Below are 27993 nucleotides of genomic sequence, written 5' to 3' on the forward strand. Positions count from 1 at the left end.
GTCGCAGTTCCCCTCTTCCCTAAAATCTGGAGAAGTCCCGCGTGGTGCCAGGAGCCTCCCCCAGAGATGGGAAGGGGCTGCTGAGCCCCCCGGGGGTGCTGACAGCCCCTCTGTCCTTGTCCCTCACAGCGACGACACCAAATCCACCAGCTGGGTGCACCCCGGCTCAGGCTACGCCATCCAGAGCGGGCACTTCTCCTGCACAGGTGAGCCCCGGGCCCGGCTCCTGGGGACCAGCACTGGGAAATGTGGAGCGAAATCCCCCGGGAATGCAAGGGAGACCCCCCAAAAGTGAGCCAGCAGGAGCTGTCTGCAGCTGGGGAGGGCTGGGGGGCTGTACGAGGTGATGCTGTCCCTCCCCAGCGTGGGTTTTCCTGGTGGATTTTCCCCTCCCTCCTGTGGTCCCTGATGAGGAGGGGCCTCAAACTTCTCCAAAAATTCAGTTTGAGCCTTGTGAGAGCTAACCACGGCAGCACAAAGTGTCGCCATCACCCTTCAATCCCTGCCCGCACCATCCTGCCCTTCCCCGGGGGAGGGTGACACCGGGGTGGGGACAGCGAGGGTGACCCCGCTGCTGGCCTGTCCCCGCAGGGCTGCCCCGAGGCTGGGAGGTGGACACCACCATGCACGGCGGCCTCTACTTCATCAAGTAAGTGAGAAGGGGCCGGAGGAGAAGCTTTTGCATGCCGGGATGCTGCGGGATGCTCCCCGGGCCGGGCTCCGCAGGGATCGGGCGGGACCAGCCCCAGCTCCGGGCCCTGCACCTGCAGCTCCTGCGCCAAACGCCCGTCCCACATGCAAAATTCTCCTCGGAGGCTCCGGGGTGGAGTGGGCGAACCAACCACCCCCTTCCCCGCGTCATCCCGCAGGGAAACATCCCCCGGAGCCCGGCGGGGAATTCCTGGAGCTGCCGGATGCTGTGGGAAGGAGCCCGGTGGCGCGGAGGGTCCCTGGGGCGCGGAGCTGGCTGTGCTGGCCGGGCTGAGGCAGCAGGAGCGCGGCTCCGTGAGGCTCCAGCCCGAGGCGCTGCTCCCGGTTCATCCCACTGGGTTGTTCCCCGTTTCCTCTCGCCCCTTTTTTGCCTGCAGTGCTGGGATCGGGGCCGTGGCGAGGCGATTTTGGTGTCTAGACAGGCTGAGAGCTGCAGGCTGTGCCTCGCCTCGCGTGGGGCTCCGGGCCCTGCCGGGTGAGGCTGTTCCAGACGGGATCTTTGAGCCCGTCCCTATCTGGCTCCCGGAGCTTTCCCTGTGTGCCCAGACGGCAATAAAAACCCGGCAAAGAGAGCAAAGATCCCCCGGCGGGCTGGAGCAAAGCGCCGGGATTAGCCGCTCTAATCTGGGCAGCGTCCTTGAGGCAGCCCCGGACGGGGCCGGGACTGCGGCTGGGGCTGCTCCGGGAGCCTCCTGGTGGGCTGTGACCTCAGGAACCTTCCTGTGTGTCCTGGGACCCGGGAATGTCACAGTGGGGCAGGGAATGGGATTGGGGCTGCTCCGGGAGCCTCCTGGTGGGCTGTGACCTCAGGAACCTTCCTGTGTGTCCCGGGATCTGGGGGTGTCACAGCAGAGCAGGGAATGGGACTGGGGCTGCTCCAGGAGTCTCCTGGTCAGGCTGGAGCTGTGACCCCAGGGGCAGGGACCACCTTCCCTGTGTGCCCCAGGACCTGGGAATGCCAGAGTCGAGGAGGGAATGGAACTGGGGCTGTCCTGGGAACCTCCTGGTGGGGTTGGAGTTGTGATCTCAGGAACCTTCCTGTGTGCCCAGGGACCTGGGAATGTCACAGCAAAGCAGGGAATGGGATTGGGGCTGCTCCAGGAGCCTCCTGGTGGGGTTGGAGCTGTGACCCCAGGGGCAGAGATCACCTTCCCTGTGAGCCCTAGGACCTGGGAATGTCACAGCAGAGCAGGGAATGGGGTTGGAAGGTGGTGGCCACCAGGCCAGGGCTGGGAAGGGTCCTGCCAGCCCTCCCAGGGGACAGAGTGGTGGCCGTTGTCCTCCAGAGGTGGCACCAGGCCCAGCTGTGAAGAAGGGAAGCTCCGGGGGATGCCAGGCACCCCCCAGCCTGGAGTGTGGGTGGGCAGCACCCAGCGCCCTATCCCGGTGCTCCCACCCAAAAACTGGGATTTTTCATCCCAATCCTGCCCCCAGCTCTGCCTGCAGGAGAGGCCCTGCTGTGTCCATGGCTCTGGGATGGGGCTGCTCCAGCAGCTCCCGTGTGCCATGAAGGAAGCAGGGAACAACCAGACGCCAAACTGGGGTGCTCAGCCTGCCTGGGGGCTGGGGGGCTCCCCCTGAGAGCTCCCCAGTTTCTCCTGGGCTTCCTGGGCTCTTTTTGGGGAGCAGGAGGACACTGGGAGGTGGAGCAGCCCCTGTGGATCCCCTCTGCCTGCAGAGCAGGGAACGGCTGGGGACACGGCCTTGGGGAGGGGACAGCTGCGATTTTGGGGTCCTGCTGTGGGCTGGCAGGGAGGGAGGGTGTCCCCCCGTGCTGTGGGGACACAGGAGGCAGCAGATCCAGTGAAAGCCACCCCCGTGGCCAGCCCTAAAGCCCCGTGGCTAATGGGGGATGACAGGATCACGGGCGGCTGCCGGTTTTCCCTTCCCAGGACAGGAGATCCCTGCGGGCTCTGAGCCCCAGCTGGGTGCCACCACGGGCCTGGCAGGTGCCAGCAGGGTGCCACCACGGGCCTGGCAGCTGTGACAGGCAGAATGAGGGCAGTGCCATGGATTGGGGCACGGTGCCATGGCTGTAGGGCTGCAGTCTGCAGGGTCAGTGCCCCCGTGCCCAGCTCTGGGAGCCACCGGGCCGGGCTGGGGGCTTGAGCAGGGTCCTGCCAGCCCCACCTGAGCCATCCTGGCCACCAGCTTGGCTATTGGGGGCTGTCCTGCTGCCCATCCCCTCCCCATGGGGGGCAATCCCGGGATGCAGAGCCTGGGGGTGCAGAGCCCACCCTGCTCCAGGGGGTTCCACTCCCAGCTGGCACCAAAGGGGCTCCCCTGCCCCGCCAGGTGCAGGATCTCGAAGGATGCACGGTCCCAGGGATGTGGAGGGATGTCTGTCTGATCCAGGGGGATGCAGGGACCTCTCTGCCCCCATCCCAGTGCTGGGGTGCCTGGGGAGCGTTGTCCAACGCTGGGGTGCAGGATCTGGGATGCTGGGATGTGGGAAGGGGAGCAGTGACCCCTCTGCACCCTGACATGGGGATGTGCAGGGCAGCTCGGTCCCTGCTGTGCCCAGGTTCTGGAATTCGGGTCCAGGCTGTGCCCAAGTTTTGGAATTCAGGTCTGCTCTGGCCCCAGGTTCTGGGGTGCAGGTCCAGGCTGTGCCCAGGTTCTGGGATGTGAGTCCCTGCTGTACCCAGGTTCTGGAATTCCAGTCCAGCCTGTGCCCAGGTTCTGGAATTTGGGTCCACTCTGGCCCCAGGGTCTGGAATTCGGGTCCAGGCTGTGCCCAGGGTCTGGAATTCGGGTCCGCTCTGGGATGCGGGTCCAGGCTCTGCCCACGTTCTGGAATTCGGGTCCGCTCTGGCCCCAGGGTCTGGAATTCGGGTCCGCTCTGGGATGCGGTCCAGGCTCTGGGATGCGGGAGCGGATCCCGGCTGCTCCCGCGGGATGCGGGGGGCGTGCGCGGGGTGGGCAGCGCTCTCCAGCCCCCCCGCAGGGTCGCGGTCCCCCCGGCGCGGCACAGGGGGGCTCGGCGCGGTCCCCCCGGGGGCTGCGGAGGTGGGGGGCGGTGGGGGCGGCGCGGCCCCCCCGCCCTGCTCGGTGCCAGCCCGGCGTCACGTGCCGCTCGGTGGCCCCCGAGCATGCCCAGCTCCGGCTCCGGCTGCGGCTCCGGCTCCCGCTCCGGCTCGGGCTCGGGCTCGGGCTGGGGGTGGCCGGGAAGATGCTGCGCCCGTAGGCAGCGGGGGGGGGACCGGCCGCTGCCCGCCCCGCACGGTGAGTGCCTCCGGCTCGGCTCCCTTCCTCCTCCTCCTCCTCCTCCGCTCTTCCTCCTCCTCCTCCTCGCGGGCGCTGAGCGGGGGGCGCGGAGCGGCAGCGCATCCCCTCAGGGGGCTGGGGGGCTCTTTTAGGGAAGGGGGGGCTGCGCTCCGGCCCCATGGGCAGAGCAGGGCGCGCTGTGGGGGTCGGCACCCGCCGGATGCCCGAGGGGCTCCCCCTGCACCCCCTGCCCCTCGTGACGAGCTTTGGGTGACGAGCGGGGCCCCCCGAGCTGTCCCCGCCGTGTGTTTACGGGCTGCGAGCTGGTTGGTGTCCCCAAAACCCCAAATGCTGCGGGCTGGGACTCGCTGGGTTTGGACCCCCCGACTCCGTGCAGGGGCAGAACAGCGCCGAGGCTTTGGGGGAGCCCCGCTATTCGCTATCTCAGCACCCCCAAACCCCACCCTGGTGAAGGGGGGCTCGGAAGGGCCGGACCCGCCGCGCTGGCCCCCGCGCTGCCCTGGGGACGGGATGTGATGGATGGGGCTGAGAGATGTCGTCTAGCGCTTCCCAGGAAAGCCGAGACCTTCCCTTGGCTCCGCGGCTCGTTTCGCTGCCTGCTGCGAGCGGAGAGCCGTCCTCCTCCTCCTCTTCCTCCTCCTCCTGCTGGGCAGAGGAAGGGCAGCGCCGCCGCTCCGGGGCCCCCCTGCACCGGGGGGTGTCTGGCGGTGCCGGAGACGCGCGGGGCGCAGCCGCTGCCCCGAGCCCTCAATCGCAGCTTTGTTGCGCCGCTCGCAGCTCGGAGGGAAACAGCCTCTGATTCATCACATGATGGGGATGTTAATACGCCACGAGTCTATTAAACCCCAGCGGAAGGGGCCGGGCCGGCCTCCCCCCGGGGGCTCGCCGGGGACCCCACTGCTGACCGCGGGCCGGGGGCGTCCGCTCACTCCGGCACCTCCGTGCGGGGTCTCGGCCACCTCCGAGGGCTCCGTGCCGCACCTGGCCCTGCCACCCCGCGGGGCCTCGGCTGCAGGGGGGCGGCCCCCCGCTCCAGATGGCCGCGGGAGCCGCTCCGGTAATCCCTGCGTGCGGGGAGGGCGCCGCGGCCAGCGCGGGGTGCGGGGAGCGCCGGCGGCGGAGGGAGCCGGGGCTGGCGTTTGCTGCAGGATCCGTCCCTCCAGGCTGGCGGCGGCGCTGCGGGCGGCTCTGCAGCCGGGGATCGGCAGCACCCCGCTGCCTTCTCCCGCTCCTGCGCGTCTGCAGGAGCGCCTGCAGCCCGCCGTGAATCCCTCCATGAATCCTGCCCTGAATCCTGCCGTGATCCCGCCGTGAATCCCTCCATGAATCCTGCCCTGAATCCTGCCGTGATCCCGCCGTGAATCCCTCCATGAATCCCACTGTGATCCCTCCATGAATCCCATTGTGAATCCCACCTTGAATTCCTCTGTGATCCCTCCATGAATCCCTCCGTGATCCCTGAATGAATCCCACTGTGAATCCTGCCTTAAATCCCTCTGTGATCCCTCCATGAATCCCGCTGTGATCCCTCCATGAATCCCATTCTGAGTCCCTCCATGAATCCCACTGTGAATCCTGCCTTGAATCCCTCTGTGATCCCTCCATGAATCCCACCATGAATCCCATCATGATCCCTCCATGAATCCCATTCTGAATCCCTGCGTGAATCCCGCTCTGCATCCCCAGCACCGAGCTCGTCCCGGGGTGCCCAGCCCTGCACACGCCGGGCTCGGTGTGCACGTGTGGCTGCTCCAGATCCTTCCTCTGGGTCCTGCTGGTATCTCCTCATGGGAAAGGAGATCTCCTGCAGCTCCTGTCCCACTCAGACCTGCACCTGTCCCTCTTGTCCCCGGGACACGCTTCCCAAGCCAGCTCCTTCCCTCCTGGTCTGGCAGAGCCGTGGCTGGGGGACACCTGGGCCTGTCACCCACCCCAAGCCACCCCCGTGGGGACGCAGAGCCAGGATTAGGATCCCAGAGAGAGAGTGGCTGAGGAATTACAGTTCCTGAGCTAAAAAATCCCATGGGAAGCACAAAATCCAGCCTTTATGGACATCGGTGTTTGTGGGGAGCCCCCAGCCCACAATGGAGACCCCCTGGCACCCATCCTGCTGGCCACCAGGGACATCCCACAGGGACAGGGGCTGTGGCGAGGGGTCCCCAGGTGCCCAGAGGTGCCCCCGGCAGAGGCAGTGACAGGGTGACAACGGCTGGCACGGGGCTGGCGCTGCAAGCCGCGTTTTCCTGCCGAGTTCCCATAGAAACAGGCGGGAGCAGCCGCGGGGCTGGCGAGGACGAGGCAGAGGAGGGACGGGCGGGAGGGTGAGGGACACGGCTGGCACTGCCTGGGTGAGGCCACAGTGCCAGGCAGGAGGGTGAGGGACACGGCTGGCACTGCCTGGGTGACGCCACAGTGCCAACACCTCGAGGGCACCGCTGACCAGTGGCTGCTCTCCGCCGTGGGGAAGGGACAAGTGACAACAGCGTGGCCCTGGCAGTGTGTCACCGTGACACGGCTGAGTGTGTGAGTCGTGGTGCCCACACCCCCCACGCCGCTGCCAGGCCTGGCCTCGGGCACAAAACCCACCCCAGATGGGCACTGAGGGGTTTTTAATCCCCCCGAGGCCTCCTGAGCCAGGCAGGCAGGGCCGGGCTTGTTTTCTGCTCCATCTGAAATCCCCGGGCTGGGATTTCTCCCAGAGCTGGGCTGGAAGGGGCCACGCGGCTCCGGCTCCGTCGCTGCTCCTCTCTCTCTCTCTCTCCCAGGATTTGGTAGTAGCATCCCCCACTCCTGTTTTCCTCGGAAAACACGCTCATCCGCAGGAGCAGCGCCTCGAGGAGCGCGCTCCCTCCTCTCCAGCCTCCTTCCTCCGCAGCGTTCGCGGCTCTCCGCCCACCCAGGGAAGTCCTGCCCCGCCGGCAGCCCCTTCCCACTGCCCCGCGGGGAGGGATAATCCAAAACATCCCTGCTTCTCCTGGCACGGCTGAGGAGCGCAGGGCACGGGCAGATGGAAACCTGCGGGCAGAGGGAGGGAGGGGGCACGTGTGGACCCCCCCTTCCACCCTGCCTGCTCCTTCCACCATCCCAAGCTGGAAAATCCCTCGGGATTGGGATGTTCTGTGCGGGCAGTGCTGCTTTTCCGCGTGGATTTGGTTTGATTCTGGTTTTTACCCCTCGGTAGCAGCACAGGGAGCTCTTCCAGGGCCTGTCCAGAGCTCGTGCAGAGCTCCAGAGCCAGGATGGAGCAGGGAAAAGGCTCTGGAGCAGCGGCTGTGGGGCTGGATGGTGACAGTGAGGCTGGATGGTGGCAAGGAGTGACACTGGATGGTGACAGGAACAAGGCTGGATGGTGGCAAGGAGTGACACTGGATGGTGGCAGGAATGAGGCTGGATGGTGGCAGGGAATGAGGCTGGATGGTGACAGTGACACTGGATGGTGGCAGGAATGAGGCTGGATGGTGGCAGGGAATGAGGCTGGATGGTGACAGTGAGGCTGGATGGTGGCAAGGAGTGACACTGGATGGTGACAGGAACAAGGCTGGATGGTGGCAGTGGCAGCGGCCGGTTGTGCCCTTAATCTGCGAATTCACTAAAGCTCTTTAATAATGATTCAAAGTCACCAAGTTCTCAATTAAGGGATGAGGCAGCTCTTGATCCGCGTTTCTGGGTCAGCCGGAGAAAGGCCATTTAAGACCTTTGATGTTTCCAGGGAATAAACACCTGGCTGTGCAGGAGGACGGGCAGGAGCCGCAGCCCCGAGTCCAAGCCCGGCTGCTCCTGACTCATGGGCTCCTTTTGGGAGAAAGTGGAGCTGCTGGAGCGGGTCCAGAGGTCACGGAGGTGCTCCGAGGCCTGGAGCATCTCTGCTTGGAGCCAGGCTGGGAGAGGAGAAGCTCCAGGGAGAGCTCAGAGCCCCTCCCAGGGCCTGAAGGGGCTCCAGGAGAGCTGGAGAAGGATTTGGGACAAGGGTGGAGGGACAGGACACAGGGAACGGCTCCCACTGCCAGAGGGCGGGGTGGATGGGATTTTGGGAAGGAATTCCTGCCTGTGAGGATGAGGAGGCCCTGGGATGGATTTCCCAGAGAAGCTGTGGCTGTCCCGTCCCTGGAAATGTCCAAGGCCGGGTTTATGGGGTTGGGAGCCGCCGGGGACAGGGGAAGGTGTCCCTGTTCCCTGCCCAGCTCTCCCGGAGGCACTGCGGGGCTCTGGAGTTCAGCGGGACCCTCTGGACTCACGGGTGGTCCCCACCCCGCCAGGGCCCCCGGCTCTCCAGGGCTCTTCAAACCCTCTGTTTACCTCAACAGCAGCCGCCTGCACGGGTGTTAATTGCAGGAGCCGGCAAGGCACTAATTAGGGGATAATGAGACGCCTTTGTGTGTGTTTGGCAGCCCGGCGACAGACGCCCTGCTCCGAACACCCGGGGGCCGGGGATGGGCCGGGGCGCTGGGGAAGGGCCGAGCCCGTGATCCTGAGCTGTGTCCGTGATCCCTCCGTGCCGTGATCCCCCCACACCGTGTCCCAGGATCGTATCCCTGATCCTGGATCGTGTCCGTGATCCCCCCACACTGTTTCCACAATCCCCCCACGCCGTGTCCGTGACCCTGGATCGTGTCCGTGATCCTGGGTGGTGCCCGTGATCCCCTCCCCACGTTGTTTCCATAATTCCCACGCCGTGTCCGTGATCCTGGGCCGTGTCCCTGATTCCCTCTCTCCGTGACCCCTGTCCGTGTCCGTGACCCCCCACACCGTGTCCCTACTCCCCTCTCTCCGTGACCCCTCTCCGTGTCCGTGACCCCCCTCTCCGTGTCCCCCCCGCCCCTCTCCCGGCTCTGTCCAAACCCCAGCCCCGCTCCCACCCGCGGTGGCCCCGCAGCTGCTCCCGAGCATCCCTTTGTTCTCGGAGCGGGAGGCAGGACCCGCTGGGGCCATCCCGGTGCCCTCCGCCAGCCCGGGGACCGTCCCTCCCCTCCTCGGCACCTCCCCATTCCTGGGGGGCTGGAGCCGGGGGGGCTGGGGCTTGTCCTGGCGAACACCCCGCATCTTCCCGGTGAACACCCCGCGTCCTCCCGGTGAGCACCCCGCATCTTCCCGGTGAACACAAACCCCGCATCCTCCCGGTGAAAACCCCGCATCCTCCCGGTGAACACCCCGCGTCCTCCCGGTGAGCACCCCGCATCTTCCCGGTGAACACCCCAAGTCCTCCCGGTGAAAACCCCAAGTCCTCCCGGTGAACACCCCGCATCCTCCCGGTGAACACCCCACATCCTCCCGGTGAACACCCCGCGTTCTCCCGGTGAACACCCCACATCTTCCCGCCGCTTCCCGCATCCTCCCGCTGCTCCTGCCCCCGCGTTCCCGCCGCTCCCGCCGCTGCCGTTCCTCCCCTCCCGCCGCAGCCACCGGCAGCCGCCGTTCTCCCCCTCCGAGCTTTCCTTACGTAACACCGGCAGCGGCTCCGGCAGCTCCTCCGAGGCCTGGGCGCCGCATCCAGGTGGAAAAAGCCGGGATGTGGCTGCTGGATTTCTCCAGGGTGGGGTGGGAGATCCCTCTCCATGGACAGGGGGGGTGGGAGAAGCGCTGGGAGGGGTTTGGAGGTCCTGGAGCTTTTGGAGAGACCCCCCAGGAGGATTTGAAGAGACCCCCAGGAGGGTTTTGAAGGTCTAGGAGGATTTTTAGGAACCCCCAGGAGGGTTTTGGACATGCAGGAGCTTTTGGAGGGACCCCCAGAAGAGTTTTGGAGGTCCAAAACGTTTTGGAGAGACCCCCTAGGAGGGATTTTAAGCTCCAGGAACATTTGGAGAGACCCCCAGGAGGATTTTGGAGGTCTAGGAGGATTTTTAGGAACTCCCAGGAGGGTTTTGGAGGTCCAGGAGGGCTTGGGGAATCCTCCAGGACTGTTTGAAGAGACCCCCAGGAGGGATTTTGAGATCCAGGAGCATTTGGAGGGACACCCCAGGAGGTTTTTGGAGGTCCAAGAGGGTTTGGAGAGACCCCCACGAGGGACTTTGAGATCCAGAAGCATTTAAAGGGACCACCAGAAAGGTTTTGAAAGTCCAGGAGTATTTTTAGGAACCCCCAGGAGGGATTTTGGAGGTCCAGGAGGGTTTGGAGAGACCCTCAGGAGGGATTTTGAGATCCAGGAGTATTTTAGAGACCCCCAGGAGGGATTTTGAGATCCAGGAGTATTTTAGAGACCCCCAGGAGGGATTTTGAGATCCAAGAGTATTTTTAGGAACCCCCAGGAGGGATTTTGGAGGTACAGGAGGGTTTGGAGGGACCCCCAGGAGGGATTTTGAGATCCAGGAGTATTTTTAGGAACCCCCAGGAGGGATTTTGGAGGTCCAGGACCCTTGGTGGTGGGTGCTGAGCTGGGGGATGAGATGCTGACGATCCATGGGGACAGGGCTGGGGACAGCCAGGACCGAGCAGCCCCCACGGGCTCGGGTGGCTCTGTGGGGCTGTCCCGGAGCCCCGGGGATGCCGTGCCGTGCCTGGGGCTCCGGTGGAACAGCCGGGACCGGTCCGGCAGCCCCGGCCGCCTCCCCGCCCTGCCCGGCCGGTCCCGCGGGGCCGAGCCCGGAGCTCCCGGAGCTCCCGAACGCGGAGCTGCCGCACGCCCGGGGGGGCTGCGGGCCACGGGGGAGGCTGGGGAGGGGCTGTGCCCATGGCAGAGCCCTGGCACAACATCCCAGCCTGGCAGGGAACGGCTGGAAAATTCCATCCCACTGGCACTGCCCCCCCGCAGCCTCGTACCCACCTCCCGGGCGGGGCACTGGGGCGGGGGTGGAGGGACCCCCAGGAGGATTTTGGGTGTTCAGGACTGTTCAGAGGGACCCCCAGGAGGATTTTGGATGTCCAGGAGGGTTTGGAGATACTCCCAGGAGGATTTTGGAGGTCCAGAAGGATTTAGAGGACCCACAGGGGGGTTTTGGAGGTCTTGGAGGGACCCTCAGAAGAGTTGTGGAAGTTCAGGACTTTAGATGTTAGGAAGTTTAGATGGATCCCCAGGAGGATTTTGGAGGTCTAGAAGTGTTTGGAGAGACTCCCAGGACTGTTTAGAAGGACCCCCAGGAGAGTTTTGGAGGTCCAGAGGATTTAGAGGGACCCAAGGAGAGTTTTGGAGGAACCCTCAGAAGCATTTTGGAAGTTCAGGACTGTTTAGACGGATCCTCAGGAGGACTTAGGATGTCCAGGAGGGTCTGGAGAGACCCCCAGGAAGGTTTTGGAGGTCTCGGAAAAATATCCAGGAGGATTTTGAGGTCCAAGAGGGTTTGTAGGGACCTCCAGGAGGATTTTGGATGTCCAAGAGGGTTCGGAGTGAGCCCTCCCGGCGGGCTGTCCCCTGCCCGGTGTCCTGCTGGCTGTGGCCAGGCACACCCAGATAAGCGGGATCCCGCAGGAATGTCACTTACGGGGCCAAAGTTCACCTGCCCTGGGCAGCCACGGCCCCTGGGACCGGGGATGGCCGCGAGCGGGGCTGCGGGGACAGGGTCACCCCATCCCGGGTGCCACCAAGCGCTGGCGCTGGTGGCAGGAGGGGCAGAGGGGCAGCACAAAGCCCATTCCCGATCCCATGGGATCATCCCGGTGCGATGGGAGGGGGCGCGCGGGTTTGGGGCGCTCTGGGGGCTGTGGGATGCCTCAGGGGCGAGGCTGGGAGCAGAACGCGAGCCCTTCACCAGGGAAACTGAGGCACGGAGCCGCGCAGCGTGCCGTGTCCCACCCCCGCTCCAGAGGGGTTTTTTGGGAGGGGTGGGATGCGCACCCGCGGGCACCCAGCAGCCCCATTTCCCATTTCCCGATCGGCTTTGGGTGTTGCCATCCCGTAATTAGCGGTAATTGCTCTCTAATGAGGCAGCAATCCTGCGGCGGGCCCGCGCTCCAAGGCGCTTCCCCCGCCCCGGGCCGTGCCCCCGGCGGGCGCTGGGCCGGGGTCGCGGGGCTCCCGGGGACATTTTGGGACATCCGGAGAGAGGGCTCGCTCCCCGGTGGCGCTGGGGACGGCGGGCGGTGGCGTGTCCCCGCGGTGCCCGTGCCAGGCTGGCAGCGCGCCCCGGCTGGCACCGCCCGCGACCTCCGGGGCGCTCTGGGCGCTTCCTCCGCCTCGCCCCCGCTTGTCCCCGCTGGCGGTGCCACCCCTGGGGCTGGGCCACCCCTCTGGCGGTGCCACCCCGCTGTGGCAGTGTCACCCCGCTGTGGCAAGGTCACCGTGCTGTGGCAGCGTCACCCCGCTGGCGGTGTCACCCCGCTGTGGCAGGGTCACCCCACTGGTGGTGCCACCCCTTTGGCGGTGCCACCTCGCTGTGGTAGGGTCACCTCATTGTGGCAGCATCACCCTGCTGACAGTGTCACCCCGCTGTAGCAGTGTGACCTCGCTGACGGTGCCACCCCACTGTGGCCCTGTCACCTCGCTGGTGGTGCCACCCCACTGTGGCAGTGCCACCCCACTGTGGCAGGGTCACCCTGCTGGTGGTGTCACCCCACTGTGGCCCTGTCACCCCTCTGGCAATGCCACCCCTTTCCCTGACCCACCCTGCCCCAGAGGAAAAGCCACCCCACGCCAGCCCGGTGTCCCCGCCATGCCACCAAGCGTGTCCCCCCTCCTGTCCCTTCGTGCCGCCCTCCAGCGGTGCCGGCTGTTGGAGCCTGGCACGGATGCCAGGGAGGGGTGCCACCCGCGGGGGGCACTTTGGGGTTTTTTCCCCTTAATTCTCCGATTTAACGCCAGGCTGGCCCCGCCGGGGGGGGCGTCCCCAGGCGCAGGCACATCCCGGGAATGGCACCGAGGGTCCCACCGGGGCTTGGCGCAGCTTTGGGGTGACCCCTGGAGCCGCTCCCTCCCCGGGCTGTGTTTCCCTCCTCTTTTCCCTCGGGGGATGCTCAGCCCGCCGTGCCCCCGAGGAGCAGGGGAGGGTGCTCCCAGCGAGGAGGAGGAGGATGAAGGCTCAGGTGCGTGCCAGCCCAGGTGAGGTCGGCGTGCGGGTTTGTTTTCCTCGGCTCTCCTTTCAGCTCGGCTGAGCAGCGATGATTTGCAATTCCAGTTTTCGCGGCGGCACCTAATGCGGCCGGGCTGGGTGTGCCCCCCCGGCGCTGTCAGGGGAGCCCTGACACGTTATTTGCTCCGCTTTGTGATTTATTTGTTATTTTGGTTGCGTGGTTGTTTTTTTTTTTTTATTATTATTTTTAATTCAGTTTTTCCCCTTTCCCCTGAACCAACGCTTTGCCTGATTGGGAAACAACGACCACAGGGGAGCGGGGTGGGAGTTTGAAAGCTCGTCCAAGCGAGAGGTTGATGGGGGAGATGTTTGGGGGGTGCTGGACCCCTCAGCCTTGGGGCTCAGGGCTGGAGGAAGGGCTGCTGATAGCGCCGAGGCTGCCGGGCCTTATCTCATCCCCGGCTTATCAGCAGACAAGCCTGAGCTGCAGATAAGCGGGACCTTGGGTTCAGGCTCGGGTTGCTGGAGCAGGGGAGGGGGGGATGCTCCGTGTCCCGCTGCTGGGGCAGGGTGGGTGGCAGGGAGGTGTTGGGGGGCTGAACACCCCGTTTGGGAGTGGGAGATCCCCCCAAAAGCTCGGTGTGGGGTTGGGGTCACAGAGCAGCCCCTGGGCGAGTGGAGGCTGCGCCTTTCCGTGAGTGGATGGGGCAGGAATTGGGGCTGGGAACGGCCTGGGGGGTTGGCTCTGCTCCTTCTTCTCTTGAAGGGAAAGAAACTGAAGAGAAATATTCATATTTGGGGCCAATTTGATGATTGTGCATTCAAAACACCCATGCAAAGGCTCCCAATTTCTCCTCCATCTCCCCCAAATCTCTCTCTGTGCTGGCAGGAGCCCCAGCCCGTGCTGGAGGTTCTCTGCTCCATCCCCAGGGATTTTTGGGCATGCTGGAAGGGGATTTTGGGTGCTGCCAGGCCTTGTGGGAGCTGCTGAGGGGGGATTTTTATACCAGCGGTACGGTGGGCGCCATCCCCAGGAGCCAAAACCCTCGGGGTGGCCCTGGGGAGAAAATCCTCACCCCACTCCACCCAAATTTGCTTTTCCAAAACACCTTTGGGGGATGCTGAGGCTCAGGGCGCTGCGCCCCCCTGCACTGGGGAGTGTCCCCACGCCCCGTGCGTGTCCCTGGGGACTCTGGGGACAGCTGGTGGCCCTGTCAGGCCATCCGGGGGTGGATCCAGGAGCTCCAGCTCTTCCTGCCGGGCTCGGGCAGGGCGCTGGGAGCCGGGCGAGCAGCAGGTGGCGGCTGCTCGTAAACAGGCTGGGATTGTCCCCAGGGCCGCTTGAGCAACCGGGGCGGGGAGCTGGCTCCCAGCTCCGCGCGGCTCCCCGCACCCCCCCGGAGAATTCCAGCCTGGATCCAGCTCTGGGAGCGCAGGGAATACGAGCAGCCCCTTCCCAAACTCAGAGCTGAGGTGTCCCCACAGATGTGCCACCGGGAGGCTTCACCCGCGGCTGGCAGAGCTCCCGGGATTCCCTTTTTGGATAATTCCCAGGATGATCCCGGTGGCTCTGAGCAGGACACCCTGCCCGGCCCAGCCTCGCCCGTGGTATGTGACCGTCCCAGTCTGGGGCTGAGCCTGAAAAATTGGGAAAAACAGGGCAGGGTTTTGTCCTCCGGAGGGTTTTGTCCCTCTGCAGGAAGGGCGGGAATTCCTCACACACGAGGAAGTCCCGCGCTGGCACAAGGAAGTCTGCGGTGGCACGGTGTGGCCACGTCCTGGCCACCACCCACCGTGTCCCCAGCGAGCCGAGCGTCCCCCCAGGGTGGCACCGGCCACGCTGTGCCCTCGTCACGCCCGTGGTGTCACCGCTGGGGCAGGGGACATTTCCCACGGCGGCCACAGGTGCCCCAGCGCCGCGCTCAGCCCCTCCCACCCGCACTTTTAAGGCTAAACCCGCGTTATTCGCTTCTCCCGCACGTTTTATTCCCCCATTCCCAGGAGGGCGCTGCCCACCCGGTGCCCACCGGGGGTCCCGTCCCCTTCCCAAACCCAAATCCCGCTCGCAGCGCCCGCGGAGCCCGAGCGCACCTGAAGCACCACCCCGAGCAGCGAGAGGCTCCACCTTGGGCTGGCACCAGCTCGGGGGAGGGCAGGGCTGGCGACAAGGGGCTCGGGCAGCGTGGCTGTCGCTGTCGCTGTCGCTGGGAGCAATCCTAGTGGCAGCGCGGCCGGGGGTGTGCGCGGTGTTTATATAGCAAGGAGCCGAGCCGCGGGTTTGGGTTTCAGCCCTCGCTTATCAGCCGGGCTGTTCCTGCCGCGCTCGGAGCTGGCGGCTCCCGGAGGCCACCGAGGCTTCTCCCGTCCCTTCCCCGCCAGCCCGGGGCTCCGGGGCTCTGCCCTGCCGCGCCTGGAGCAGGTAACCGAGGCGGCTGCGGGTGCTCCGTGCTCGCTGCCCGGCTTTGCGGGGGTTAAAAACGGGATGGGGGCGATGGAGGGATGGAGGGGGAGCCGAGGATGGGGTTTGGAGCAGCCCGTGGGGAGGGGACGCGGCCCCGATGTCACACGGGGAGAGTGGGACATGCAGGCTCCCAGGGGGCACGGCGGGCACGGGCCTGGCCGTGCCGTGCCGTGCCGTGCCAGGGGTTAATTCCGTGCCGGAGCTGCGGGAAGGTGTGGCAGCAGGATAAGGCTGGCACGGCCGGGAGCGGGGCAGGGGCAGCCGGTGCCTGCACAGGGCTCTGCTTCCAGCGGGACTGGCGGGATCCTGCCCGGCTTTGGGGAGAGCCTGCCCGGCTTTGGGGGCTCCTGGGGGATCCTGCCCGGCTTTGGGGGGATCCTGCCCAGTTTTGGGGGGATCCTGCATCCTGCCCGGCTTTGGGGGGGATCCTGCCTGGCTTTGAGGGATCCTATGGGATTCTGCCTGGCTTTGAGGGATCCTACCCGGCTTTGGGGGGATTCTGTCCGATTTTGGGGGGATCCTGCCCTGTTGGAAGGGGATCCTGCTTGTCTGGGATGGATTCTGTCTGATTTTAGGGGATCCTGCCCAGCTTTGGGGGGGGGGGGGGGGGGGATGCTGTCGGGCTGGGAGGGAATCCTGCCCGGCTTTGGGGGGTCTCTCCCTGTGCCATGGGCCGGGCTTGAAGCCTGGGGGAGCAGCCCTGGGGGAGCTGGCTGGGATTCTGGTGGAGATTCCAGCTAAAATCGCCTGGAAATTCTGCTTCAAATTCCCTGGGAGAGACCCTGCTGTGACTCCTGCTTTGTTCTCTTTAAAGGGATGTTTTAAGAAAGGCTCTTTTAAATTGACCCTTCCCTGTGGGCCCTGTCAGGCTTCCCAGAGTTTTCATGGAGCCTGGAAAAGCCCTTTGCTCCCCAAATCCCAGTGCCAGGTGCCCCAGCCCCTGTTTGGCAGCACCGTGTGGGTGTGCTGGGATTCCCTGGCTTGATGTGGGATGTGGGCTGGCTGTGGTGGATCATTCCTGGCCTGCTGTGGGATTTGGAATGGCTGTGGTGGGATTTCCCTGTCCTGCTGTGGGCTGTGGGATTTGGGATGTGGAATTTGGGATGTCTGTGGTGGGATTTCCCTGTCCTGCTGTGGGATTTGGACTGGCTGTGGTTGATCATTCCTGCCCTGCTGTGGGATTTTCCTGTCCTGCTGTAGGATTTGGGATGTGGAATTTGGGATTTCTGTGGTGGGATTTCCCTGCCCTGCTGTGAGATTTGGGATTTGGGCTGGCTGTGGTGGATCATTCCTGCCCTGCTGTGGGCTGTGGGCTGGCTGTGGTGTCCATGCCATGGCTCCCAGCCATCCCTGGGATGCCCGGGAGCTGGGAATGAGCTCTCCAGCACTGCCGGGGGCGGGTTTGGAGCTGAGCTCAGTCCCGGCTCCATCCTGCTCCATCCTTCCCCGGGCTCGCCCCGTCCTGCTGGGACAGGAAAAGGCGAGGGGGGGAAGGCACCGGGGCAGGCTGAGGGCACGGATGGATCTGCCTGCTTCCCCAAGGAGTGAGCTTTGGGATCACATTCCCTCTGTTCCCGGGGGCTCCTGGGCTGGGGGACACCAGTCGCATGGAACAGCATCCCTGAGCCAAACCCACGGGAAACGGGAGCCACGGGCACCTGGGGAGTGATCCCCCCTGGATCCACCCCTGGATCCACCTGAGATCCACCTGGATCCACCTGTGATCCACCTGTGATCCCTGCTCTGGATCCACCCCTGGATCCACCTGTGATCCCCCAGCTCCCTCCTTTCCCATGCTTTTATCCCGGTTGTGCCCTCCGGGAATGCAGGACGGCCTCGGGTTCTTCCCAGGGCTGGGCAAACCCATCCCAACTCCTCGGGGCAGCCCCTCAGTCCCAGCCCGTGAGGACCCTTGGAGGGATCCTGAAGGACCCTTGGAGGGATCCTGTGACATTTTTGGAGGGATTCAGTGTTCAGTGAGCATCCCAAGAGGGAATCCCGTGGGCATTCCAAGAGGGGATCCTGTGACACCCTTGGAGAAATCCTGTGGCAGTTTTGGGAGAGATCCTGTGATTATTCCAAGGTGGGGATCCTGTGACATTTTCGGAGAGACCCAGTGAGCATTCCAAGGGGGAATCCTCTCCATCGCCAGGGGCTCATCCCGAGCTGCTCCCCCGCCTCCGAAGGCCCCTCCGAGGGCTGTCCCCAGGCGGGGCTGGCCCGGCTCCAGCCCGGCTCAGCCATCCCGTCCTTCCAGCTCCGCTCCCCGGCCGCTCCTCCCCGCGGGGCGGAGGAAGGGCCGGGGCCGCGCTTATTTGTGTGGGAGAAGGAAGGGGGAACCGGCACGGATGGGATTTCTGGGAAGCGGCGCTCTGCCGCTGGAACTGTCCCGATTTCCGACTGGAAGCATCCCACGGTGACCGAACTTCACTCGCCCGCCCGTGGCGCTGCGGAGGTGGCGCTGGGAGGGGGACAAGCGACACGGCCTGGGCTGTTTGGTGACACAGAGGTGTGTCCCTGTCCCCGCGCCGCCTGGGAGGCTCCCAGGGTTTGGTTTTTGGCTCTGTTTTTCCCCCAGCAGATTCCTGGCTTTTCCCCCGCAGCTGCTCCCCGGGGCTTGGGGCGCTAATGAGGACGCGGTTGGGAAGCTGGGAATGAGCTGTGATTCACCGGGAAGCCGTTCCCGGGCACACCAGGGTGTGGTGGGCTGGAGGTGACACTAAATCAGCGCTGTCACATCCGAGGACAGCGAGGGAAAGGCTGCGGTTCCCCCCGGGGACGTCCCAAGGGAATTTCCAGAGGAAATCCTGGCAAAGGCTGCAAATCCTGAGCCTGACCCTGGGATTTGGGGAGCCCCGAGTGTGTTTTTTTAGACCATTTTTCTTAGGACAAACCCGATTTGAGGGACTTTTGGTTCTTTTGTACACGGAGGTTGGTGAGGTTGGCACGTGCCCGGTTTTTGGAGCGGCTGGAGCTGCCGTGCCATCCACGTGTGCCAGCCTTGGCTCCACAGTGGCTCTTCCCAGGCACTCAGGAATGCTTTCGGCCGCTCCACACATTTCCTGGCACCCACGCCGCGATCCCAGGCCGTTCCCAGGGCCGTGGGATGTGCCCCAGATGGGTTTGGGGCCGGAGAGCCACCGTGGCCAGCCCGGAGCCACCCGGAGCCGGCGCTACCCCGTCCTTGGGAGCCGTTTGGTGCAAAGCCCTTGCACAACCGGCACGGTTGTGTCACCGCCGGTGACAGGCTGTTCCCAGGCCCGCCAAGGTGTGGGATCAGATCTAAAAAAGGAGAATTTCCCCATTCACACCCAGCCCGACGCAAGGGACGTGTGGCACCGCACCAGCAAAACAACCGGGACGCTCGGCGAGGTGACAAGTTTGCTGTGTCACCGGAACACTCCCGGCCTTGGGACCGTGCCTGGGATCCATAAATCTCCTGGCAGGGCCTGGATGGTGCCGCTGGCACCTTCCCAGCCTCCCGCTCCGGCAGGTGTGGGGCTCCGGGTGCCGGCTATGCCAGGAATGTGCCGAATGTGTCGGGGCTTGACTGCAGGAGGTCGGGGCGCGGGGTTGGGATGAATCAGCGGAGCCTGGCAGCGCTGCAGCTCCCGGCCTGGGGCAGAGCCAGCGCTGCCCAAACCCCCGATCCAGAGGCTCCAAACAGCGCCGGGAAATGGGATCCCGTGGTGGCAGCTTCCACGTCGCCGCTGTCTCGTGACCCTGAGGTGCCGCGTTTGTGGCTTTGTTGTTTTTTTTTTTCTGAGCGCGGGAGATCCTGGAGTGGAAAATTGGGGGATTTATCCAAAAAGCATCAAGAGGCTCCACAGGGAGTGGCACAGACTGATGGAGCCAAGGGGGGGCTCACCCTGAGCCCCATCCCGGTGGACCGGAGAGGGAATTGCAGCTGCTGGATTTGCAGAGCCTCAGGAATCACTGCTGCGAGCAGGGGGATGCTTCACTTCACCCCCTGCACCCCCTGAGCGCTCGCAATTTGGGGTGTTCATAAGAAGATTGTGGCTTTATATCCTGGGTGGGTGTGGGGAGTGGGAATTCCCAAAGCTGTTCCCGTTCCACGGCTTCTCATGGACTCGGGGAGCCAAACCGAGCCCCACATCTGCAGGGCCTTATCAGCTGCCGCGCCTGCCTCGCTGCCCCGGGCGCTTTTGTGGCTGTTTGGTGGGATTTGACCGTGATTGAAAGCAGCCCTTGGCCGCCCCGGCTGCAGCCCGGGGGTGGTGCCGTGCAGATGTTTGTCCAAGGCTGTTTGTGATCATTCCAGCCCCGACGCCCCCGGCGCTGCAGCTGCGGCTGGACAAGGGCGAAATTCCCGCGGTGGTCCGGCCGGGAAGGCGGTGCCGGTGCTGTGAGTGCTCCAGGGACGGGGGACAGGGGTGAGGGACAGGGTGGAGACCCTCTGTGTGCTGGTGGGGACAAGCTGAGGGGACCTGGCGTGGGATGCTCCTGGGAGCTGGCGGCAGAAGCGCAGGGTCCCCAGGTGCCACCGCGCCGCGGGGCTGTGCAGGGACACGGCGGGGAACCGGCAGCCCGAGGTTAATCATTCAACCCCTCGGCAGGTTGGGTAACGCAGCCAACGGCGCGGCGGGGGCGGGGGGAGGTGACAGGGACATCTGTCCACCCGCTCCGCAGGGCTCCGGCACGGGGACAGCGCTGTTCTCCTCCTCCTCCTCCTCCTCCAGCCCCTCTCCGTGGGGATGCAGGTGCTGATCCCGGTGGTCCCGTGGGGACCGCAGCGTGCGGGGGGCGGGGGGGGACAGGGACGCTGTGACAGCGCCGTGTGGCGGCTGAGCGGGAGCCGAGCTGGCCCCCGGCACGGCTGAGGGAGCCAAGAGCCGCAGCTGGGTTGTAAACACGCCGGGGTAAAGTTACAGCCATTGATGATCCTTGGAAAAGCTGCGGGGAAAGGGAGAGGGAGCTCCGAGAGCCCCGAGCTGCGGTCCCGGCGTGCGGGGAGCCGTCCTGGGGTGCGGGGAGCAGCCCCGAGCTGCGGTCCCGGCTTGCGGGGAGCAGCCCCTGCCCCTCGGGATCAGCCCCTGCCCCCCGGACCAGCCTGAGCGTGGGGACAGCGGCGGCTCCAGCAGCTCCCTCCGGGTTGTGGCAATTGGGGCAGCTCGGGGACACGCGCGGCTCCCAGCGCTCCTGTCCCGGGGACAGGGACAAGGGAGGGGGACACGCAGCCAGGACGCCGCAGGAGCGCACGCGGGTCCGTGCGGGTGCGGAGCCCCTTGGAAACACTTTTTCCTGCCGGGCCAGTTGTCCTGCGGTGCCTTTGCCGTGTCACGGTGCCATTGAAGGCGCTTCCAGCGGGAGCAGGGGGTGGCTCCCGGCGCTCCGCCCGGAGCCGAGGGGGTTAAAGCTGGCGGCAGCTGCGGCGGCTGTTAATGATTGATACCAATGACGGTCTCCATGGGCTTGGAAGGGAAATCATCCGCCCCGGCCGGCTGCGGGAGAGCCACCGGCACGGCGGGTGGCGCGGCAGGCGGAGGGGACGCGCGGTGGCACCGGTGAGTGTGAGCGCGTGTGTCTGTGTGTGTGCAGCCGTGTCACAGAGCCTGGCCTGTCACACGGACCCCGGCCGTGTCACACGGACCCCCGTCGTGTTACACGGAGCCTGGCCGTGTCACGCAGACCCTGGATGTGTCACACGGGGCCTGGTTGTGTCACACAGACCCCCGTCGTGTCACACGGAGCCGGGCCACGGCACCCGTGGGCCATTGTCTGCGGCCAGCGGCACGGCGAGCAGCGGGTGGCCCGAGGGTGGTGACAAGCAGAGCTGGCAGGAGCAGCGCGCCAGGCACGGCCCCGTCACACCTGGCTGTGATTGTGGAGCCCACGGCTCGGGAAGGTGCTGGGGATTTGTCCCTGCAGGATTTTCCCAGCGCCGCTGCCGCAATCCCCTGAGCTGACCCGGCCGGGGAGGGGTCGGGGCCCAGCTCGTTTGATGGCGGGGATTGTTCGGGACAGGAATTCCCGGCAGTGGAAGCGGCTTGCTAAAGAGCTCAGGGAGAGTTTGAACCCTCCAGGTGGCGGCTTGGAGGTTGTGGTGGAAATGGTGGCACTGGGTGGGGATGGTGACTCCTGGTAGGAATGGTGGCACTGGGTGGGAATGATGGCACTGGGTGGGGATGGTGACTCCTGCTGGGAATGGTGGCACTGGGGGGGGGAAATGGTGGCACTGGGTGGGAATGGTGGCTCCATGTGGGAATGGTGGCTCTGCAATCCCAGTGATCCCATGCCCAAGGAACTGGGACTCTGTCCCCACCAGAGGACAATGGAGTGACATCAGAGCTGCCAGGGCACGGGCTGTCACCCTCTCCGCCCTGATCCAGGGCTGTCACCCTCCCCAGATGTCCCCCATGTGCTCAGGACGCTGCTCCAAACCCCCGGCAGCAGCGGCGGCGCTTTTTGGCCGGCAGCCCCGTGGGCCGTGCCTGGGCTGGAGCCGGGGTTTCCAGGGAGATAAAACACAAACTCCCGGTGCTTTTTTTGTGCTTTTTGTGCTTCTCCCCGACCCCAGCTGGCGCGGCAGCAGGGGACTCGCCCTCCCCGCCGCCGCCGGCCGCGCTGGCTGCCAGCAGCCGCTTTGTTCTCTGGAAATCCCCGGCCTTCCCCCCTCCGTCCCCCGGGAGCTTCCCCCCCTGTCCCTCCCCGCGCCCCCCAACCCCGGGATGTCCCCGAGTGACGCTGCTGATGTCGCACACGGCCCGCGGGTGTGCGGGAGCTGCCGGCCGCCCTTCCCGAGGACTTTGCCCGGCTTGGCGAGGCTGGCACCGCAGCCCGGCCGCTTCCCAGGGCACCCAGCTCGGCCTCGGCCTCCGCTTCCCTCCCTGCGCCGCTCCCGCGGGAGCCACGGCACGAGGGGGAGCCGGTGGCCAGCGTGGCCTGCAGGAGAGGGTGGCCCTGGGATGGTTTTTGTGGCCTGGGTGGCTCTGGGATGGTGTTGGGTCTAGGTGGCCCTGGTTTCTGGGGTCTGGGTAGCCCTGGGATGGTTTTTGGGGTCTAGGTAGCCCTGGGATGGTTTTCAAGGTCTAGGTAGCCCTGGTTTCTGGGTCTGGGTGGCCATGGGATGGTTTTTGGGGTCTGGGTGGCCATAGGATGGTTTTTGGAGTCTAGGTAGCCCTGGTTTCTGGGTCTGGGTGGCCATGGGATGGTTTTTGTGGCCTGGGTGGCCATGGGATGGTTTTGGAGACCTGGGAGGTCCTGGGCTGGAGTGACCTGGGATGGTGTTTGGGTCTAGGTAGCCCTGGGCTGGTTTCTGGTGTCTGGGAGGTCCTGGGCTGGCATTTGGGGTCTGGGTGGCCATGGGATGGTGTTTGAGGTCCAAGGGTTCCTGGGATGGTGTTTGGGGTCTGGGGGTTCCCAGCCCCCGTGCCCAGGTGACCCCACTCAAAGCCTGGAGGTGCTTTGGAAGTGGCTCCGAGGGCAGCCAGGGCAGGAGGTGACACTGGGGACATCGCTGCGGGCACAGCCCTGGAGGGGCCACGGCTGCTGCTGTCACCTTTCCTGCCCTCTCCCAGGGCTGCCGTGGCATTCCTACAACTCCAGCAGGCCGAGGTCTCGCTGGCCAGGGCAGGAGCTGGGATGAGCCCGTGTGGAGATGGAAAATTTAATTCCATTTATTTTTTCAATCCCTGTGGTCCCTGCAGGATGGACCCAGCGTGCAGAGAATCCCTGGGTTTTTGTGCCTTATAATCAGTTTTTCTCCCTGTTTTTTGTGTCTTATAATCTGGTTTTTCCCTGATTTTTTTGCCCTCTGGGGTTTTTTGTGCCTTACAATCCATTTTTTCCCACCCTGGGCTCCTCTGCAAAGCGGGGCTCAGCACTTTGTCCCTGCTGCCCCAAGGGTGGATTGTCCCTCATGGGGACCGTGGGGGACAGGGTGACCCTGAGTGGCCTCCCCTGGGTGCTGAGCACTGCAGTTCCTGGGGAGAACAGAAGGGGATTTCTGAGGGATGAGAGGTGAAGAAAAGGTTGGAAAAACACGGGAAGGGAAGGGAAGGGAAGGGAAGGGAAGGGAAGGGAAGGGAACTTTGGGTGAAGGGGTTTTATGGCCACTGAGGGGGAATTTTGGCTGCCTTCACCCCCCTGTCCTGTCCCACCCCTATCCCAGTGTGGGGACCCCTCCATCCCTGCCCTCCCCAAGCCAGGGGTGGCACTCACAGTGTGACAGTGGCTCTGGGGGTCTTTGGGGACAGGAGGTGGCACCCACAGTGTGACAGTGGCTCTGGGGGTCTTTGGGGACAGGAGGTGGCACCCACAGTGTGACAGTGGCTCTGGGGGTCTTTGGGAACCTGCCCTGGCTTGTGGATTGAAGAGCTGGAAATCCACAGCCCCGCTGGGCTGAGGGAGGGGACAGGGGGACAGGGAATTGTCACTCTGCTCCCAGCAGACTCCAGCTCTGGGGACAAACAGCAGCGTTGGAAGTTTTATTCCTCAGTTATGGCATTCATCCCCTGCTCCTGCTCCGTGTCCTTCTGGGAAAGCTCCAGGAGGTTCCAGGGATTCCTCTGATGCTCATCCCGAGGGGAAGCAGCGACGTTTCCCCCTCAGCTGCCCCGGGAGGTCGGGGGGAGCTGTTGGCACCCCCAGAGCGTGCCCACGGCTCGGGCACGGATCATGGACCAGCCATGGCTGTGCCGTGTCCCTGCCCACCCCCAGGCACCGCTGACTGTGACAGAGCCCAGCTGGTGCCAGGACCGTGGTGCCAGCTCCAGGCTGGCAAACCCGGCCTGAACCCGGCTCAAAGCCCCCGAGCCTGGCACAGCCCCTGTGACACCGAGCTGGGGTGGCAGAGGGTGACACCCCAACATGGAGCCCTCCCTGCTCCTGCCACACTGTCCCCAGACTGCTGTCCCCAAAAGTGTCCCCACAGCCTCCCCTGGCACGTCCCATCCCGCCGTGGTGGCAGCGCCACCGGGTGAGCCCTGGCAGTGTCACCAAGGAGGGTGGCACGGCCCGCAGCCGTTGGGGGACCTTGTCCCCGGATCCTTGGCTGGTGACGATGGAGGAGCGGGTGAGCCACTGAGATGGGGACATGGGGACATGGGGACGGGGGGGACAGGCACTGGTTCGTACACCGGCATGAGGCAGTGCTGCCCGTGGGCAGTGTGGTGCCCGGTGCCTTAAAAAGGTGAATTTGGTGGGTTTGGCTTTGGCTTGGTTTGGATTTGTTTTGGATTGGATTTGGTTCAGTTTGGGCTCGGTTTGGGTTCGGTTCAGTTTGGATTTGGTTCAGTCTGAATTTGGTTCGGTTTGGGTTCAGTTTGGGTTTGGTTTAATTTGGGTTCAGATTAGTTTGGATTTGGTTTGGTTCAGATTTGGTTTGAGTTTAGATTTGGTTCCGTTTGGATTTGGTTCAGTTTGTATTTGTTTAGGTTTGGATTTGGTTCCGTTTGGATCTGGTTTGCGTCTGGATTTTATTCAGTTTGGATTTGGTTCAGCTTGGATTTGGTTCAGTTTGGATTTAGTTTAGTTTGGATTTAGCTCAGTCTGGATTTGGTTTGGTTTGTGTTTAGCTCAGTTTGTGTTTAGCTCAGTTTGTGTTTCATTTATTTTGTGTTTAGTTCAGTTTGGATTCAGTTCCGTGGCTGCCGCAGCGTTGGCACATTCTGGGATGGGCTGGGACCACTGGTGCCACCCCTGGGCTGGTCCCTGGCACTGAGCTCACCCCAGAGGGGCACAATTCGCAATTTTGGGAGGAAGACGCGGTGCTGGGCAGTGTCCCACGGTGCTCCCGGGATTTTCGGGAGCAGGGCCGTGGCGGGAGGGAGCCCAGCCGCCTCCCCGTGCTGCGCTTCCTTCTTTGGAGCTTTCCTGGCCGTGCCAGCCCTTCCCTCCCTCCCTCCTGCCCAAGGATTCTCCTGCCCGCCCTCAGGGCTTTGCATTCTCTTCCCAAAGTCCAGGCGGAGCGTGGCTCACCCCAAATCCCGCTCCTGCCCGTTCCCAAGGGCTCCCCGGGGTTTTTTTGGGGGTGCTGATACCCTGCGGGGTCTGTGCCCCCCCCCCCCCCCCCCCGTTTGGTGCTTGTCCCCATCCTGGTCCCCGAGATTTCCTCCCGGTGTCCCCTGGGGAAGGAACAGCCGCGAGGAGGAGGGTGACACAGCCGGGGATGCTTTGGGGACACCCGAGGATGCTTTGGGGACACACGAGGATGCTTTGGGGACACAAGCAGGGGGAAGGGACGCAGCCACTGAATCCAGGGCAGCGACAGAGCTCGGCTCAGCGCGGCTGCTTCCCTCGCTGTGACACCCGCCCTTCCCGCTGCCCTGCCGGGCTGGGGGGACCCGGGAGCCCCTCACCAGCCCTTCTGAGCCCCCCTGAACCCCCCCGAGCTGCCCGTGTCGCCCTTCCCCTGCCACCAGCAGCTCCCCGGCTCCGCACCTGGGCTGGGGGAGGCGGCTGTGCCGCGCTGCCCTTCGCCTCTCCTCTGCGGGGACGCGAGCGGGAGCTGTTTGTCCCCGCTGTCGCCTTCCCCGCCGGCTGCCGCACACCGGGGCTGCCCAACCCCGCCGCTACCGGAGCCCACCGGAGCCCCCCGGAGCCCCCCGAGCTCCGCCACCGCCGCCAGCGGCACCGCCAATGCCACCGGCGCGGGGCGCGGGGGACTGGCACGGCTGGCAGAGCACGGGCACAGCCCTCGCCCACCGCCCGCGTCCCCCGGCCCCGCGGGGCCGCCCCGGTGGCCCCGCCGTGCCCCGGCAGCGCGGTGGTGGCAGCGGGCACCGGAGCGGTGCCATGCCGGGAGCCGGGAGCGGGCGCTGAGCCGCGCGGGCCCCCGGGACCATGCTGAAGTTCCGGGCGGACCGGAGGGTGAGGTAGGAGCCCGCAGGGGTCTGGGGGGACCCGCGGGGAGCCGGCGGGGCGGGACCCCCGGGCCGGGCAGTGGATCCGGGCAGTGGCTGCTGCATTGCAGTGCTGGGAGGCGATGGGCACTGGCGAGGCTCCGGAGCGGGGTCAGCCCCGGCAGCGGCTGCCGGGCGCTGCTTTCCGCAGCTTTCGGCTCCCCCCGGGGGCTGGGGGCGCGGGCAGGTTTGGGGTGGGGGGAGGCAGCGCGGTGGGTGCCAGGAGGAGCCGAGGGGGCTGCGAAATGGAGGTGTCCTGCCCGCAGGGAGAGTTCAGGGACCTGCAGGGATGGGGGGGGGGGACGACACCCAGCGTGGGGTTCAGGGAGGTGGGCAGGGATGGGGGCACCCCCGGCGTGGGGTCCAGACGGGCTGGTGGGTGCTGGCAGCGCCCACTTCCCACGCCTGGCGCTTTCGGGGTGCTGCTCTCCCAGCACTGCACCCTCCCCGCGCGGCAGCGTCACTGCGGGGACGGCACCTGCCCCAATTCCCGGGATTTGAACACCCCCGGAGGCAAAAACCGCTCCGGGAGCAGCTCCAGCCTTGTGGCAGAGCCGCCCCGGCTGTGCTGGAGCGCGGGCCGGGCACTGAGGGCGGCTCTGGTCAGACCACGCCGGCACTGGGGGGGTCTGGACAGTGAACCCCTCGAATTGTGGGGTGCACGCTCGTCCCCCGGGTTTTTAAGGTGCCCCCGAGCACTGCTGGAGCCTGGCAGGGGGCGGCAGCTCGGCAGGAGCAGCACTTTTTGGGGTGAATAGCTCCAGAGCCTGGCATGGCATGGCATGGTCTTGGCAGCGGCGTTTTTTTGCTCAAACTTCCCCCATTTTGCTGACTGGCAGGAGGAGTTGGTGGCATGCTGGGGCTGCTGGCACCGGGGTGACTCCGTGTCCCAGTGCCTGGCGGGTTTGGGAAGGAGGGGATGGGATCCGGTGTGAAATTCCTGGCATGGAGCTCTGAACCTCGCCCTTTCCCCCTGGGCACCCCAGGAAGCGGCGTGGGAGGGGGGTCTGGGGTGTCTGGCAGTGCCACCTCCTGGGATGGGGCAGGGACGTGGCACAAGGTGCCAGCTGAGCCTGGGACAGCCCTGGGACAGACTGGTGTCTGGGGTCTGAGAGGTCCTGAAGTGGTGTTTGGGGTCTGAGGGGTCCTGGGGTGGTTTTTTGGGGTCTGAAGAATACTGGGGTGGTGTTTGGGGTCTGAGAGGTCCTGGGGTGGTGTTTGGGGTCTGAGGGATTCTGGGGTGGTGTTTGGGGCCCAGCCCCCGTGCCCCAGCCCCTGTGCCCAGGTGACCCCACTCAAAGCTTCGAGGTGCTCTGGAAATGGCTCCGTGAGCAGCCAGGGGAGGAGGTGACATTGGGGACATTGCTGCGGGCACAGCCCTGGATGGGCCATGGCTGCTGCTGCTGCTGCAGCGCCTTGTGAGTGTGGCCAGTGGTGACAGCCGGGGTGTGACAGCAGCAGGGGGGGCGGCTCTGCCACCACAGCCCTGATTTTGGCACTTGAATGAAAACCATGAATGCCCAGGGAAGGGCTGGAGTGGCCGAGGGAGCTGGGAAGGGGCTCAGCCTGGAGAAAAGGAGGCTCAGGGGGGACCCTCTGGCTCTCCCTGGCAGGAGGGGCAGCCAGGGGGGCTCGGGCTCCGCTCGCCACGCCTGGGGGTGTCCCATGCAGTGGATGTGGCACTTGGGGACATGTTTGGTGCTGGGTTAACAGCTGGGCTCGGTGATCTTGGAGGCCTTTCCAAACTAAACGATTCCATGATGCCGTGAAGGATCCCAAGTCTGGGATTAGCAGC

General features: G+C 65.1%; 1 protein-coding gene across 8 annotated transcripts in view; it reads left to right on the forward strand.

Annotated features, from left to right (window-relative positions):
- Positions 1-17800: 17800 nt before the first annotated feature.
- The window catches only part of PLEKHA6 (pleckstrin homology domain containing A6), a 32975-nt gene continuing 22782 nt past the window's right edge, over positions 17801-27993 (forward strand). For 7 of the 8 annotated variants that reach the window (XM_041470485.1, XM_041470488.1, XM_041470491.1 and 4 more), the window contains exon 1: positions 20688-20861. In XM_041470485.1, coding sequence (XP_041326419.1) covers positions 20752-20861 — 110 coding nt within the window. In that variant the 5' untranslated portion in view covers positions 20688-20751. Of the gene's footprint in view, positions 17846-20687; positions 20862-27993 lie in introns of those variants that run through there. The other variant, XM_041470492.1, reaches the window with a different exon arrangement.

The sequence above is a fragment of the Pyrgilauda ruficollis genome, unplaced genomic scaffold, assembly GCF_017590135.1.
Source record: "Pyrgilauda ruficollis isolate IOZ18807 unplaced genomic scaffold, ASM1759013v1 scaffold247, whole genome shotgun sequence".
Classification (NCBI taxonomy): domain Eukaryota; kingdom Metazoa; phylum Chordata; class Aves; order Passeriformes; family Passeridae; genus Pyrgilauda; species Pyrgilauda ruficollis.